The sequence below is a fragment of the Aythya ferina genome (assembly GCF_964211825.1).
Source record: "Aythya ferina genome assembly, chromosome: 8".
In the NCBI taxonomy this organism is placed as follows: domain Eukaryota; kingdom Metazoa; phylum Chordata; class Aves; order Anseriformes; family Anatidae; genus Aythya; species Aythya ferina.
Window position 1 is genome coordinate 22,315,710 of NC_140304.1, and position 13,644 is coordinate 22,329,353.

At 55.1% G+C, this 13,644-nt stretch overlaps 1 protein-coding gene across 12 annotated transcripts in view; it reads left to right on the plus strand.

The window, feature by feature from the left end:
• The window catches only part of SZT2 (SZT2 subunit of KICSTOR complex), a 56,084-nt gene extending 42,591 nt beyond the window's left edge, over positions 1-13,493 (plus strand). For 5 of the 12 annotated variants that reach the window (XM_084527742.1, XM_084527733.1, XM_084527737.1 and 2 more), the window contains exons 58-73: positions 312-494; positions 727-997; positions 1,240-1,319; positions 1,640-1,765; positions 3,496-3,701; positions 3,820-3,913; positions 4,814-4,894; positions 5,337-5,411; positions 6,466-6,531; positions 7,682-7,895; positions 8,172-8,355; positions 8,686-8,808; positions 9,033-9,534; positions 9,825-9,941; positions 10,187-10,255; positions 12,789-13,493. In XM_084527742.1, coding sequence (XP_084383868.1) covers positions 312-494; positions 727-997; positions 1,240-1,319; positions 1,640-1,765; positions 3,496-3,701; positions 3,820-3,913; positions 4,814-4,894; positions 5,337-5,411; positions 6,466-6,531; positions 7,682-7,895; positions 8,172-8,355; positions 8,686-8,808; positions 9,033-9,534; positions 9,825-9,941; positions 10,187-10,255; positions 12,789-12,932 — 2,535 coding nt within the window. In that variant the 3' untranslated portion in view covers positions 12,933-13,493. The remainder of the gene's footprint in view (positions 1-311; positions 495-726; positions 998-1,239; positions 1,320-1,639; positions 1,766-3,495; positions 3,702-3,819; positions 3,914-4,813; positions 4,895-5,336; positions 5,412-6,465; positions 6,532-7,681; positions 7,896-8,171; positions 8,356-8,685; positions 8,809-9,032; positions 9,535-9,824; positions 9,942-10,186; positions 10,256-12,788) is intronic. The other 7 variants (XM_084527734.1, XM_084527736.1, XM_084527735.1 and 4 more) reach the window with 3 other exon arrangements.
• The last annotated feature ends 151 nt before the right edge of the window (positions 13,494-13,644 follow it).

Sequence of the window (13,644 nt, forward strand, 5' to 3'; positions counted from 1 at the left end):
GTGCCACAAGCAGAGCAGCAGTTCCCTGCAGCTGTCCCTGGCTCCTGCTGTCCCACTGTGGATTGCAATTGCCTGTTGCCCACAGCAGGGCCCAAATCAGCCATGGCACTTGTGCTGCCAGTTCAACACTCTCTGCTGTGGCTGTTAATGGGGTGGTGTAAATGGGTGGCTGTCACTATTCCTGTCCCAGCCTCACCATCTGAAGCCACCTGGAGCTGCAGCAAGTCCCTCCCAAAGCACCTGGAGCAGCCTGTGTCACTGTGCAGGACTGAGCAGATCTTTCACCCTTCCTCCCTCTCTTCTCTCTCCAGCTGACACTTTACACCTACAACTGGTCCCCAGACCTGGGAGCCAACTTGAACTGCTCACTCATTCGCCTGCTGCAGTGGCAGAATGCCCGGTCGCACATCGTGCACTGCCTCATCAGCCAGAAGCTGGGACTCTTCCACCACCACTGCTTCATGGACACGCCGTGGCATGAGGACAGCAAGCAGGTAGGGCACCCTGCCTGGCAGGGCACTCCTTTCCCCATCTGGAGGGGCCTTGGCAGCTCTGGGGTCTGAGGAGGTTTACAGACACTTCTGTGCTTTTGTGCACCAGTTGGAAGGCATCCCCAGGAGCTTGCATGCCCAACTGATGACAGAAACTGGGTTTACTCTGTTCTTGTGAGTCTTTGCTCCGAGGCTGGCAGTAAGGAGGCTTTCATGGCTGTGTCTCCTTGCTTAGGAGCCAAATCCTTTCCTGAACTCCACTCTGGAGGTGGATGCACTGATCCGGAGCCCCACTCCCCCACCCAGCAAGGACCAAGGCCGGCTGAGCAGCTCCGCACGCAGCCTGCCACCTCTGCACTTCCATCCCGATGTGGTGCCCTTCGACGAAGCTCTGCGGGATGTTACCACTATCAAACACATACCCCATGGGCCCGAGCTGGGACCTTTTGACCCCGTGTCTTGGCATGGGGCCCAGTTCCTGGAAATCAAGAGCATGGAGAGGAAAGGTAAAGCAAGAGGCGTGCTGTCACTGGAGTCTAACTGCCTCTTCCCACCCCTGCTCCTGGAAAAGGAGCTCAGAAGGAGCAAACTGGAAGTTCTGGCAGAGGAGGCAGTTCTGAGCTATTCCTGTGGGGTAATGGGATGGGTTGTGGCCTGTGTAAGTAGAGTGGGGAGGATGGGAGTGATATGCAGTGACAGTATTTGGGGATGTAGCTTGATACAGCTATGGCTGCTCTCTTTCCTCCAGAGCTGGAGAAGCAGATGAAGATTGAGAATCTCTTTGTGACCTGGCAGCAGAGATCAGCGCAGTCCAACATGCCGATCAGTGTGAGTGCAGCTCAGGCAGGCAGCAAAGTGGGCCCAAAAAGGAGCAGCGGAGCTCGGAGTGGGCTGTGTACCGGGGGTGGTATCTGGCCGTGGAGCAGTGTGTTCTGCTTGAACTTCTGGGTCTGCTGGGCTCTAGTGCTGGGATTTTCAAATGGGGCTTTGCTGCCCAGCACTGGAAGAGCTGTAAAAGCAGGGTGGTTGCCTAGAAAGTTTGATCCCCACTTGAGCAGCACGGTAATGTTACAGACAGCTTGTTCCTGGTCTTGATGAGTTATGCATGTTTGTAATGTTTGTAACTGTGTTCCTCTTGTGCTATGCAGCTGGCAGACCTGGAGACCCTGAAGCAGTCCTCACGCCTTGTTCACTACTGTGCTACCCCTTTGCTCTTCGACCCAGCCTTCCGGCAGCAGATCCAGACTGACCAGCAGGGCAAGGTAGAGGGGAAGGTGAGTGCCAGAAAGGGACAGTGGGTTTGGTTTTATGCACTGGAAAAAAGAGGATGGCTTTGCAGTCTTTTTTCCAAGATATTTCAGAGGAGAGCTGACCCCTGCATTACAGGATGAATTTGTACCCTTGGCCCAGGGCTTTCACCATGGTGAAGACAGAGACTGAGAAAATCATTGGGTCATCAAAGCCTTTTTCCTGCTGTTGTACCATCCCTAGGAAGACTTGGCTACCCAGGGAATCCAGGGGCGAGTCTAGCAAAGCCAGCTGTCTGGCTCTAACCTGTTGGGGAAACAAAACTTCCCCCTGTGCATTCAGCAGCCAGACTTGGTAGAACTTGCCTGGACCCAGCAAATAGCTGGAACAATTGAAAGCAAGCTGCCTGAATCCTGAGCAGGTTGCAGCCTGATAGAGTCTAAGCAGTGCAGATCCTGTACTGGCCATTCATGGTCTGTACGTGTGAGAAGGGAAGAAAAAGCTGTTGTAATTTATCTAAATGTCAAGAGGATTCTGACAGGGTCTTTAAGCAGAGGTTGCTACAGAAATTGAGCACTCAAAAGAGAAAAGAAAAGTATTACCCCAATGAAATCTTAACTTTGTGTTTGGAACAGAGCAAAGTGAAAATTGGCTATTTGATTTGAAGAGCCTGGCAGCAGGGGTTTCAAGGTTGTGTATTGGGTTCTGTATCTGCAGATAAGTTATCGCAGCACATATGAGCTGCCAAGCTCGGAGATGCTGTGTAGCACTTCAGATTGCTCCGAACAGAAGGGCTGAAAGGAACTCGCCCTTGAGAAGCCTGTGAAATGAGGGGTATTTTGGAGCTGGGACCTGGTTCCCAGGAAAGCAGAGCACAATGTGGGAAGAAACTTTAATTCCTCCTGTATTGCACACTAACTGCAGAGCCTGTGTGAGCAGAGTAGACAGCCCAGTGGGTTTCTGCAATTCGTGGACAGTTTGATACAGAAGGCAAACCAATTAGAATACATCAGAAAATTGTGTTATTGTGGATGATATTCTAATATTTTTCTAAAATACTAGTGGATGAATGTCTTTGTTTGGACAAGTGAGACACCAGGCATCTTGTGGCTAAGGCAATGAACTAGAGCAACTCGGAGAAGGTTAGAGAGAAGCTGGAGAGACTCTAGGTAAAGAGACCTACTTCTGGGGCAGGTGGATGAAAGGGCAGATAGAAATATGTGAGAGAGCCACAGGCTCAAAGGAGGGAGATCAAGAAAAGAAACTTCAGTGTCTCATAGCACAAAGACAAGTAGTATTCAAATACATCAAAAGGGGAACTGAAAATGGTTAAAAGGAAACATTATTCATACTGTGTTACTGAACTAGAAGTAAAACCTGAGATGTCATCAGGATTCATAAAAGAATTGGACTGTTGCATGGCAGCAGAAGCTGAGGCACCACAGAGCTCTGTGTGAACCGGCTGAGAGTGAAGCAGGACTTTGCGTAAGCCATTCTGTGGGGGGAGATGTGAATTATCTATCCCCTTCTGCCAGTGAACCTCTTCTGGCAGTCTGTTGCAGTGCTGTTAGGTCAGGCAGGGGCTGGGTAAGCCTTGGATCTTGTGTTCCAGCACGTGCAGTGTCAGCTGTTAGTGCTCTCTGGCAGCGGGAAATCTGCCCTCTGCTCAGCCAGCACAGCTGGTGGTTTCCCAGCGAGCGTCCCCTCACACAGCAGTCACAGCAGCTCTCCTCAGGAAATTATTTTTCTCTCCCAGAAGCGCCACCGCTCAAATGACTCCACAGCTTCAGGGAGAGACCGCAGCCACAGCTGTGACTCGGCGGAAGGACTGCCCTGCAAGCTGAAGGAGGAGCCCTGGCTGCAGGAGATGTGCAACGCCTTCTTGCAGCAATACATCCAGTACCTGCAGAGCATGGGCTTCATCCTGGTCCAGGTGCGGCCACCGTCACCCACCACTCGCAGGTCAGTGATGTTCTGGGAGAGCTGTTGGTGGAGAAGGGCTGACCCAGAGCCGTGCCCTGGGTTGGCACAACTGGAGGGGTCGGTTCCCCTGCTCAAGGCTCTCTCTTGTCACTTCCAGTAGCACAAGTCGGATCCGAGCTCTGGCAGCAATGGGTGTGGAGGGGAGAGGATCCTTTTCCTACACAAAGCCAAAAGCAGAGGGGAGTCCCAAGGTGAGTGCTTGTGCTGCTAGAGAAGTGGAACTGGGATGGAAGTCAGGCTGCAGCGTGGGGCACTTCTGGTTGGCTTTTGAATCAGTTTCTCATGGAAGGGAGGTGTGAGAGCCAGGAAAGGGATTGGCTACCTGCTGTCTTTTTTCACTATCAAATGAGAACATTGGGGGCTAGTCTAAGTGAAAGGAAGTGTTTCTTCATTCATCAAGTGGCACTGGTTTTGTGAACATTAAGAGCTTATATGGGTTAAAGAGAGAATAGGTAAGTACCTGGAAGAGGAATCCATCAAAATTTCTAGGTAGGCAGAATCCACTTGTGGGTCACGAAACCCGGGGTGAATGGAAGCACAGCATTTGCCAACCCTATTGTCACCCTTTCCTGGTACCTGCTTATGGGGTATGCTTGGGGGCCCAAGTTGGTACAGGACTGGGCAAGACAACACCTTGCAGTTAAAACAAGGAGAGAGCAATCCACGGGAACAGCTTAGTGCAGGGGCAAGTGAATTTTCTGGCAGCAAAGCTCTAAATCCCAGTTGGATGCCTCTGATAACTGCTGTGTGAGGCAGATGTGATAACCTGGTGAGTGCTCAGCAGGGAGAGGTGGGAGTGAGGCTCTGTGGGCAGCATCACCCCTCAGCTCACAGGGCCTTCAAACTGGAGACCTCCCCAGTGTAGGCAGGAGGTGAAGGGAGCAGCATCTCAAGGGCTGCTTATTAGCTTTGTTAGAATTCTTCTCACAGTCAGCTCTGTCATGCCTGCTCACCTACCTCCAGTGAGGTTGGTTGATGAGGTTCCTCTGTTTCCACCTCTGCCACAGAACCTCATGGCAGCCCTGCACCCTGGTGTGGGGGCTGCTCTCCTGTGCCAGAGAGCTTCTCCAGCTTTGTTTTTCTCTTCCCAGAGCACAAGCCCTGCTGTTGCCACTTATCATCTGCAGAGAGCTCTTCCAGGCGGGATTGTGCTGATGGAGCTGGCCTTCCAGGTGAGACAACAAGAAACAAAGTATGGGCTGTGGGAGTCTGGGACAGTCTGAAGAGGAGGCAGCGTGAAAGATGAGGAGTGCAGCAGGAACATATGATTAGTCCTTTCTGGTCTTGCATCTTCCACAGTCCTGCAGGACTTTGAATCAGTTAGGGACAGTTCTGAAGGGCTGAGAGCAGTAAGAGTTGCCTGGAGTGGAACTGACACAAGCAAGAACTTAGCACCAGGTAGTGCTCTCTGTTTTCAGACACATGTTGGCTGGTCTTCCCTGAGGCCTGCTTAGTTCAGACAGGAGAGGAGATGAAACAGGGAGCAAGAGTGTCAGGGACCCAGCCCAGAGGATGAATTGACGAGTATGAAGTGCAGCCAGCCTTGTGGGAGCTGCTCTCCTTCCTTGGAGAGGCCCGAGGCCTGTGCTGTGCTCAGTGTGCTCTCTCCTCCAGGGCTATTACTTCTGTGTGAAGCAGTACGCGCTGGAGTGCTCGCGGATCCCCATGGGCCAGTCTGTCAACTCCCAGGTAATGGCTTTGCAAACACAGCTGGTGCTCGTTGGAGTCAGGGGCTGCTGTGGGACAGAGCGGGCATTTCGGGTGCAGCAAGTTCTGGAATGCTCGGCTCCCTCCTGGAAAAGCAGAACCGTGCAGAGCTTTCTGCAGCCACATGCCCTGTGTAGCAGGCTGCTTGAGCAGACCTGGAGTGCAATGCAAGGGGATGGGCGATTTGACAAGAGGATGACTCTTGTCCTAGCTTTGGGGAGCAGTTTAGAACATGCTGGGAAGGAACAGGAGCAATTTTGGCCAAAAATGGCTGCTCCAGAGAAAGCCAGTGCATGGAAAGCCAGAAGCTTTCTGCTTCCATTGAGCAAGAGGGAAGCAGAATGGGAACAGGGATCTGTGAACATGGCTGGCTGCCCTTTGCTGGAGCAGATCACTTTCTACACCATGAGCCCTGGTTCTTGAAACCTCTGTGCCTTGTTCTACAGCATCACGTGGCTGCCTGCACCCTTCTCTTTTGGTGCGTTAGGGTGTCTCCTGCCTGACCCCAGGGCACTGGGTTGCTGCCTAGAGGCTGGCTACCTCCAGCCCATATGAGGCAGCAGAAACATACGACCATAGTTCCCTTTCCTGGGTGGCTCTGTAGCTATATTTTGTCTTACATATGTCAAGAATAGCTGTATAAGCTTAGAGCCTACGAGGACCTTGCTGTAGTCCCTGAGAGTTGGCTGAGGCTTTCCTGGGAAGCCTGCATTGCATAGGGCAGGGTTACCAGTCTGCAGCTGGCATTGCATGGATCATCCAGGCTCTCTGGCTCACTTGGGAAAAGGCTTTGCTGGGTTCTGCAGTGGGAGGGCACGGTGCTGGGAGCAGCGGGTGAGAGGTACGGGGCTTGCTGCAGGGGGCTGGCCAGCCTTGCCACGTGCTGGAACCAGCCCAGAGGTCCCTCAGGTGGGGCAGGGCTCCTCTGCCCCGTCTCTCCCCATGTCCCACCCTGGGCCTGTGTAGGACGGGCTGGAGCAGGAACAGGGCAGTGCTTTGTCCTTCTTCCCACTGGCTGTGCATCTCTCTCCATCAGGGCACTCTTGCAGCCAGAGCTCGCAGCAAGAGCTGCATGGGACCCAGCTCCGTCTCTGAGTCCGCGGTACGTCCTCTCCTCCCGCTGCCATGCTGGGCACAGCAGGGCCTGCCCAGCGCAGGGCTGAACCCACGGGCTGTGCTTTCACCCTTTGTGCCCCAGCAGCCAGCCTCTCACCTCCTGCTGCCGGAGCAGTGTGTGCCACAGAGGGCAGCACAGCTTGGGAGGAGGATGGGGTGGGCCTCGGGTGCTCGCATGGGGCAGCGCCTTGTGTTCCCTGCTCCTTACCCTGCCCTTTCAGGGACGGAGCTATAGGCTCCTTGCCGGGCTGGTCCCGGCTGTGCTGGCTGCCCTCTGGCTCACGGGGCAGAGAGCAGATGTGTTCTTGTGCCACTGCCTCCTGCCTGCTGGTTTCCCTGCTTGCCCCATCCTTAAGCCAAGAGGTTATTAGGGTGTGGGATAACTGCCAAAGAGGGCAAAGAGCTGAAAGACATGAAAATGGCACTGCGGGCTCCTGGCATGAGGGCAAGGCTGAGGCTTCACCAACACCATTCCCCGCCACAGCAGCTGTGCTGGGGGCATGGCTGAGGGCGTGTGTGTGTGAAGGTTGGTGCTGCCTTGGTGAAGGTCCAGCATGCTGGGCAGAGGGGACAGCAGTGCTGGAGAGGCTGTGACACACCAGCCACGGCTGGGTCGCTGTTTTTTATGGGGCATTAGCAGCTCTGATGCCCATCTCTGGGTCAGCCACTCTGCCCAGGCTGCAGTGCTGCCTCCTGCTCCCAGGGCTGCTCAGTGAGTCAGTCCTTGCCTGGGGATCCAGAACTTGCTGGGGCTCCAGCCCCGGTGCATCCTGTACCTGCTCAGGGACGAGGCAGTGCAGAGCAGCACTTGGCTGAAAGGAGGCTGTGTCCTCCTTCACGTCCACATGGCTTTTGGTTTAAGGGGGAGAGGTACCAATGCCAAAAAGGAGGCAGTGCTGAGCAGTCCATGCTGCTACTGGAGACCAGTGATGGGGGCAGGTTTGGAAATTGCTACCAAGTTGGCTCCCTTGGTCCCAGGGGCCAGGTCTGCACGTCTGCTATTTGCACTGTGCACACAGCTTGTGGGCTGCATCCTGCTGTGGTGTCAGGGCAGGGGTGACTGCACTGGTGCTGCCGTGCACAAGGGTGTGAGGTGCCTGGTAACATGCCTGCCTTGATTCCTTATCCCTCCACAGCTCTCCATGCTCTTCACGGAGGAGTGTGACAAGGTGCGGGACCTCATGCACGTGCACTCATTCAGCTATGACTTCCACTTGCGTATAGTCCACCAGTACCTGCTGGGCTCCCACATGACTCTCCGCCAGGGCTACCATCTCACCAGCTTCCTGGAGGATTTCATCGCCCATCACCCTGACATCCCCAAATTTGGCCGCAACCATGTTTTCCAGGGTAAGTAGCTCAACGGGTAATCAGTCAGGGGTTGACCACCAGCCCATGACTTGGCAAAAGGTTCCCAAGTATTTTACAAATACAGCTGACCCTGCAAGCATCCAGGAGGAGGGTGACATGAGGCCCTCCTCTAGGGGAAGTCCTTGCTGCCCCGCTGTGGAAGGGAGGCTGGTTGCTCTAGAGCTGTGTCCCCCAGAGCAGTTTGTAGGATGCTGCCCTGCCCAGGCAACAGGCATCGAGCGACTCCCATGGTAATAATGTGTCCTCCTCCACCAGGCATGCTGGCCCTGCCCACCAACATGATCACTGCCCACCAGCTGTACAACTACATTGCTGACCACGCCAACACCTACCACATGAAACCCCTGCGCATGGCCCGGCCAGCTACGGGCAGTGACAGCAAGAAGGGGACGCCAGGCACCGAGCAGAACGAGTACGCGCTGGTCTCTATCTGGAACAGGTGAGTGCATCGGCTGCAAGCTCCTGGAGCTGCCTCAAGTTGCCCAGCACCACCCCAGTCTTGAGGAGTTTGCCTTCAAAGGTGCCAGCAAAGCTGACTCTGTCCTACATAGCGCCAGGCAGCGGTTCTACCCAGCCTTTTTGAGATGATGCCCAGCAGGGGTGGTGGCCATGTGTGTTTGTGTATGCACATGCGATTGACCTGCTTCCTGCAGTGCTTTTGAGGGGTCCTGCTGTGTCAGATTTCACATGCCCGGCAACTCTGTGCTGACCAAGAGCTCTGTGGGAACCAGGTGAGATCCCCTTCACTCTGATGTGCTTTTGCTCCCAGCTCGGGCTCCTACAAGGACTCTGAAGGCCTGCGTCATCACGACGACTTTGACGTGTCCCTGCTGGTGTGTCACAGCGCAGCACCGTTCGAGGAGCAGAGTGAGGCAGAGAGGCGCATGCTCCGGTGAGAACCGAGGGCTCGGAGGCATGTCCCTGAAGCTTCCTGGCTAGGGAAGAGGGCTCTGGGAGGGACTGGCCTTGTCTGGGGCATCACAGGCAGGTGTGGTGCTACCTCGGGAGATTCCTCACAGGGCAGTGCGGTATCTGCCCTGCCCTGGGCAGAGGAACACCCTTACTGGTGGGGGCAGAGCTGCCCTTCCCCAGCTCACAATGTCTCCTTGCTCTCAGCTTGCGGTTCTACGTCATCATGACCAGCCAGCGGGAGCTCTTCCCCCGGCTGACGGCCGATATGCGGCGCTTCAAGAAGCTGCCCCGCCTGCAGCGAGAGGTGCTGGAGCCGGTGGTGGGCCGGGCGGCCTGGGAGGCCGCGGAGCCAGAGCCGAGCCTGGCACGGCAGCAGCCGGCCGAGCAGGAGCTGTGGCAGGACGTGGAGGACAGCAGCGAGTTTTATGCGGGGGGCAAGCAAGTGAAACTGGGACCCGGGCTCTTCTACACCTCGCCGCTCTTCCCCTTGCTGGCCTCAGAGGTGGCCTCGGCCCAGAAGCAGCTCAGCAGCATGGTGCAGCTGGCCAAGTGCCACTGCCGCAGGGACAACCTTTGGAAGCGCCTCTTCCTCCTGGAGCCGCTGGCCTCCGACAAGCTGAAGCTGGGCAAGCTGTCCCTGGTGGAGCTGGAGGAGCTGCTCGACGCCGTGCATGGGAAATCCATCGCCGACGTGGATCCCCAGCTGGTGAGCAGCAGGGCTGTGATCCTGGTGCCCAGCAGTGGCCGTCCTGTGCTGGGGGATGGAGTGGGGCTGCAGGTGGAGGGCCTGCAGGGCACGGTTCTTCTTGCTTGATGGGGGAGCAGAGGCAGGAACATGGCTCCTAGCTGGCAGGGGGAGGCCACACAGATCGGTCTGTGGAGAATTACCGGCCCTGGGCCAGCACACCTCAGTGGGCTCTGGGAGATGCTTCTGGTTTGGTTCTTGAAGGCTGCTGTAGCGTTGTACGGCTGAGATCTGCCCCTCTCCACCCACAGGGCTGCTTCCTCACCATGACAGTCTCGTGGTACCAGAGCCTCATCAAAGTGCTGTTGAGCCGCTTTCCCCAGAGCTGCCGGCACTTCCACAACGCTGAAACCGGCACCCAGTACCTGGTAAGATCCAGCCCGTGGCCCATCTGTGGCTTGTCTCCCCTTTTCCAGGGCCCTCTCCTGCTGTGGCTTCCCACAGCAAGGTGCCTGGTGGGTGCTGTCAGCACAGTTGGGGTGTTGCTCTCTGCTGCTCCTGATCGGGCCCCTCACCCTGCACATCAGCACGTCCCTGGGTGGGTGTAGTGCATAGCCCTGCCCTGGGGTTTGTGCTGTCTCCTTCCCAATGTGTGCTGTGGCTTTCTTGACAGGTTGTGCTCAACCAGAAGTTCACAGATTGCTTCGTTCTCGTGTTCCTCGACTCTCATTCAGGAAAGACGGTAAGAACTCACGAACACAAGAGCAGTTTTATCGGCTCAGGCCAGCAGTCTGCCTGGATTCATCCAGCAGTGGCTGAGACCAAGTGCCCGTGGGAAGAATAAGAGCAAGTCAAGATGCTTTTGACACCTTTCCCAAATACTGTCCCAACATCTGACCATCTGGCACAGGGTTGTCCTGAGCTAGAGGCCTTGTATTTAATAGCCCTCAGTGGCTTTATTTCTTTTGGTTAATTTCTAATATCCGTGACTTCCCCGACTTGCAGTTCCATGATGCAATTACAGCCTGGGTAAAGAGCTTCCCTGGCTTGTTTTTTTGGACGTACTTAGGCTTTTTCTGTATTTGATGCCCCTGTGTTCTTATATTGGGAAACAGTGAGCAGTTGATCCCCTCTTCTTTCACAGGGTTGCTTTTAGATCCCTCAAGTTGTTTCTGTCCAGGCTGAGTCCTTCCTATTCAGTCCAAAGCTAGAGCACACGTAACTGCAATATTGGAGGCTGCTCCTACCTGAGCAAAAAGGAAGGGGACCTGAACTGTGAGCAAGGGTCACAGCAAAGCTGCATGGGCCTTGGCCTTCAATGGACTTGAAAGCAAAAAATATTCTGTTATCAGCTGTGCTGCAGGCAGGGGATCAGGTGGGTCACAGGGAATGCAGCTCTGCATGAGAGCAGGGGATCTAAAGGGTGCTTCAGTCCAGTGAGGCTTTAGCAGGGACTGCAGCCTATCTGATCCTTCTGGAAACAAACTGCACACCATCATCTTACGTGGCTAGGGGAGACTGAAGAGGTGGTGCCTGCTGGAAGGCTGCTCAGTGCTTCTTGCCACCTGATGCCACCTCCTTCCCATTTTGAGCTGGAGCTCTTGTTGCAGCCACTTTCATCTGCCACTTCTCAAGCCAGTGGCAGCTCAGAGCTGAAACAGCTCTTTACGTGTACCTGCTGCTTCACAGCCCTGTGTTGACCTCCACGTTTAAAGGCAGAATTTTCTGCTAGCCCTGTGCTGCACAAGCTTCAGGCCTCCCTTCCCTGACAGCTTCCTTGTCTTTCACAGCCTGAAAGGCTCGGGTCAGCCCCTGTAAACACAGGTGTTTGGGACTGCACGCAGTGTGCCTGAGAAATCTCAGCAGAGCCTTCTGCAATCGCAAGACAGGCTTTGCTGTCTGTCCCTGCTGGCTGCTTCTGGTACAACCTGGGGTGGTTTTGCCTTTTCGTGGTTGTCGTGCTGCTCGTAGTGCCACCGCGTGGTCACTGACAAGCCAGCCCCTGTCGCACCTCCACCACCTCTCCCAGTGAGCTCCATCTTAGGAACATGAAGGATTTGATTTCTGTTATAACCGTGTATTTTCCACTAAACCTTCATCTTTTTTCCTGTGGCCTCTCAAAAAATCTCTAGGGCTTTTTTTTGTATTATCCCAATCCACTTTTGAATTAGCGCCTCAAATTTTATCAACGTGCTCCTCATCTTTGTGCCACTCACTAATGTACTCGGCGACGTGAGTCCCTGAACCCATCCTGGAGGAGCTCCATCTGTAACCCGTCTCCAGCCAACCACTTCCCCTTCCAGCACTACCCTTTTCACCTTAATTTTTTTGCATTAATTCCTATCTTCAGCTTACCTAAATTTCCCATGTGGCCCTACATCAAATCCTTCCCGAAGCTCAGATAAGATGTGCCATGATTCCTTTGTCTAGAAATATGACCTTATCAAAGAAAGCTCTCCTGTTAGCACATCGCTTTGGTACCACAGAGCTGCCTTTCCCTTGTTCTTTCCAAGCCTGCTTTAAAGCCTTGCACACTCCTGGAGTTAGGCTCACAAATCACTTTCTCTTCCCTCCTAAGTGGCAGCAGTGCAGTGGCTGTTTTGCAGTCAGGTAGCTGTTCTCAGGGCTTCACAAGTTTGTTGGGAGGCCCTGGCTGCTAGGTGTGCTCTGCTTCAACTCTGGAGAACATCCAGTCCGTGTCTTGCCCCCACGGTGCTGCTCTGAGTGCACTGAGTCACTTACGTGTTTCTTCAGCTTCGGTTCCTGCAACCTTCTCTTCTGCACCCTGTTCTCTGCCCCCCTCTGCCCCTGCCCCACCTTGTCAGTACAGTTATTAATGAGAACAGAGCAGCTAGCATTTATTTTTAGGATTGCAGTTATTACACCTAATCTCCTCCCCTTCCCCATTCGCTCCACTCCTACTCTTTGCCTTTGTAGAAGAAATTTCCCTCTAATTTCCCTGGAACCCCTTATTACTGTGGAGGCAGTAGGATCCCCTCCTCTCCCGAGGCAGCTGCTGGGGTTTGTGTAACTGCAGATGCACGGGGGCTGGGACGGGGGGTGGGCACGTCCTTGCACCTAATTTCCCCCGTGAAAATTGGGAGGAGGCTCAAACATGCTGTCACAGGAGGAGGCACAGCTTAGTGCCGCTGGCACTTTGGGACTTCTCCAACTCTCTGCCTGACTCTGCCAAGCGGGTGCCCACGCACCTGCGCTAGGGGCTACGCGGTGCTCCTCCTGATCCTATCCCCTGACCTGCTCCTTCCTCTCGGCAGTCTCTCACCGTGGTTTTCCGGGAGCCGTTCCCAGTGCAGCCCCAGAACAGCGAGAGCCCCCTGCCACAGCTCGTGTCCACGTACCACCACCTGGAGTCGGTCATCAACACCGCCTGCTTCAACCTCTGGACAGGCCTGCTCTAGCGCTGGCACCCGCGTCCTGGAGGGACACACGTACCGCATCTCTGCACGCCTGTGCCGTGGGTGACAAGGGGGAAGGACAGACCGCCGGGCAGGACCTGTGCTCACCACTGCTGGCAGCACGCATGGGTACCCAACAGGAGCTTGCGGATGGGTGCAGGCAGCCCGGCTGCTCCTCGGGGGCTCCAGCCCCAGCTGCACCTTGGTCTCTGGCTGCCTGCTGGGGCCCGGGGTGCAGGTTTGAGTGACCTTGAACCAAAGCGCAAGGACAGGAGCTCGGCTGCTGCAGCCTGGCTGGAGCAGAGCAGCTCTCAGGGATGTGCCTTGGGCACCTGCAGTGAGTTCTGCCTGTCAGGAGGGGCTGGAGGTGCACAGCGGGCAGCACTGCTCAGCACTGCACGTGGAAAGACTGCACCGCTGGGCAGGGAGGCCTGCTCCGGGGCCTTTGCTTTCGTCAAGAGAGCATCAAATGGGACAGGAAGGGTGAACTGGACCAGGGGAAGGTTTTATGGAGGTGTACATTAAAGCCATGGACATATCTGTGAAATAAACTCAATCAGATCCCTACTTGTGGCAAGCTTTCCCTGGGAACAGAGGAGGCTGGGTTTTCTCTGTAGACTCCTACCTGAGCAGGAGCAGCAAGCTCGAGGCAGAATGGGAAAACTCACTCATTTCCCTAGAAGTCACTGCTCCCTCAGCACAGGGGCCTGGAAAC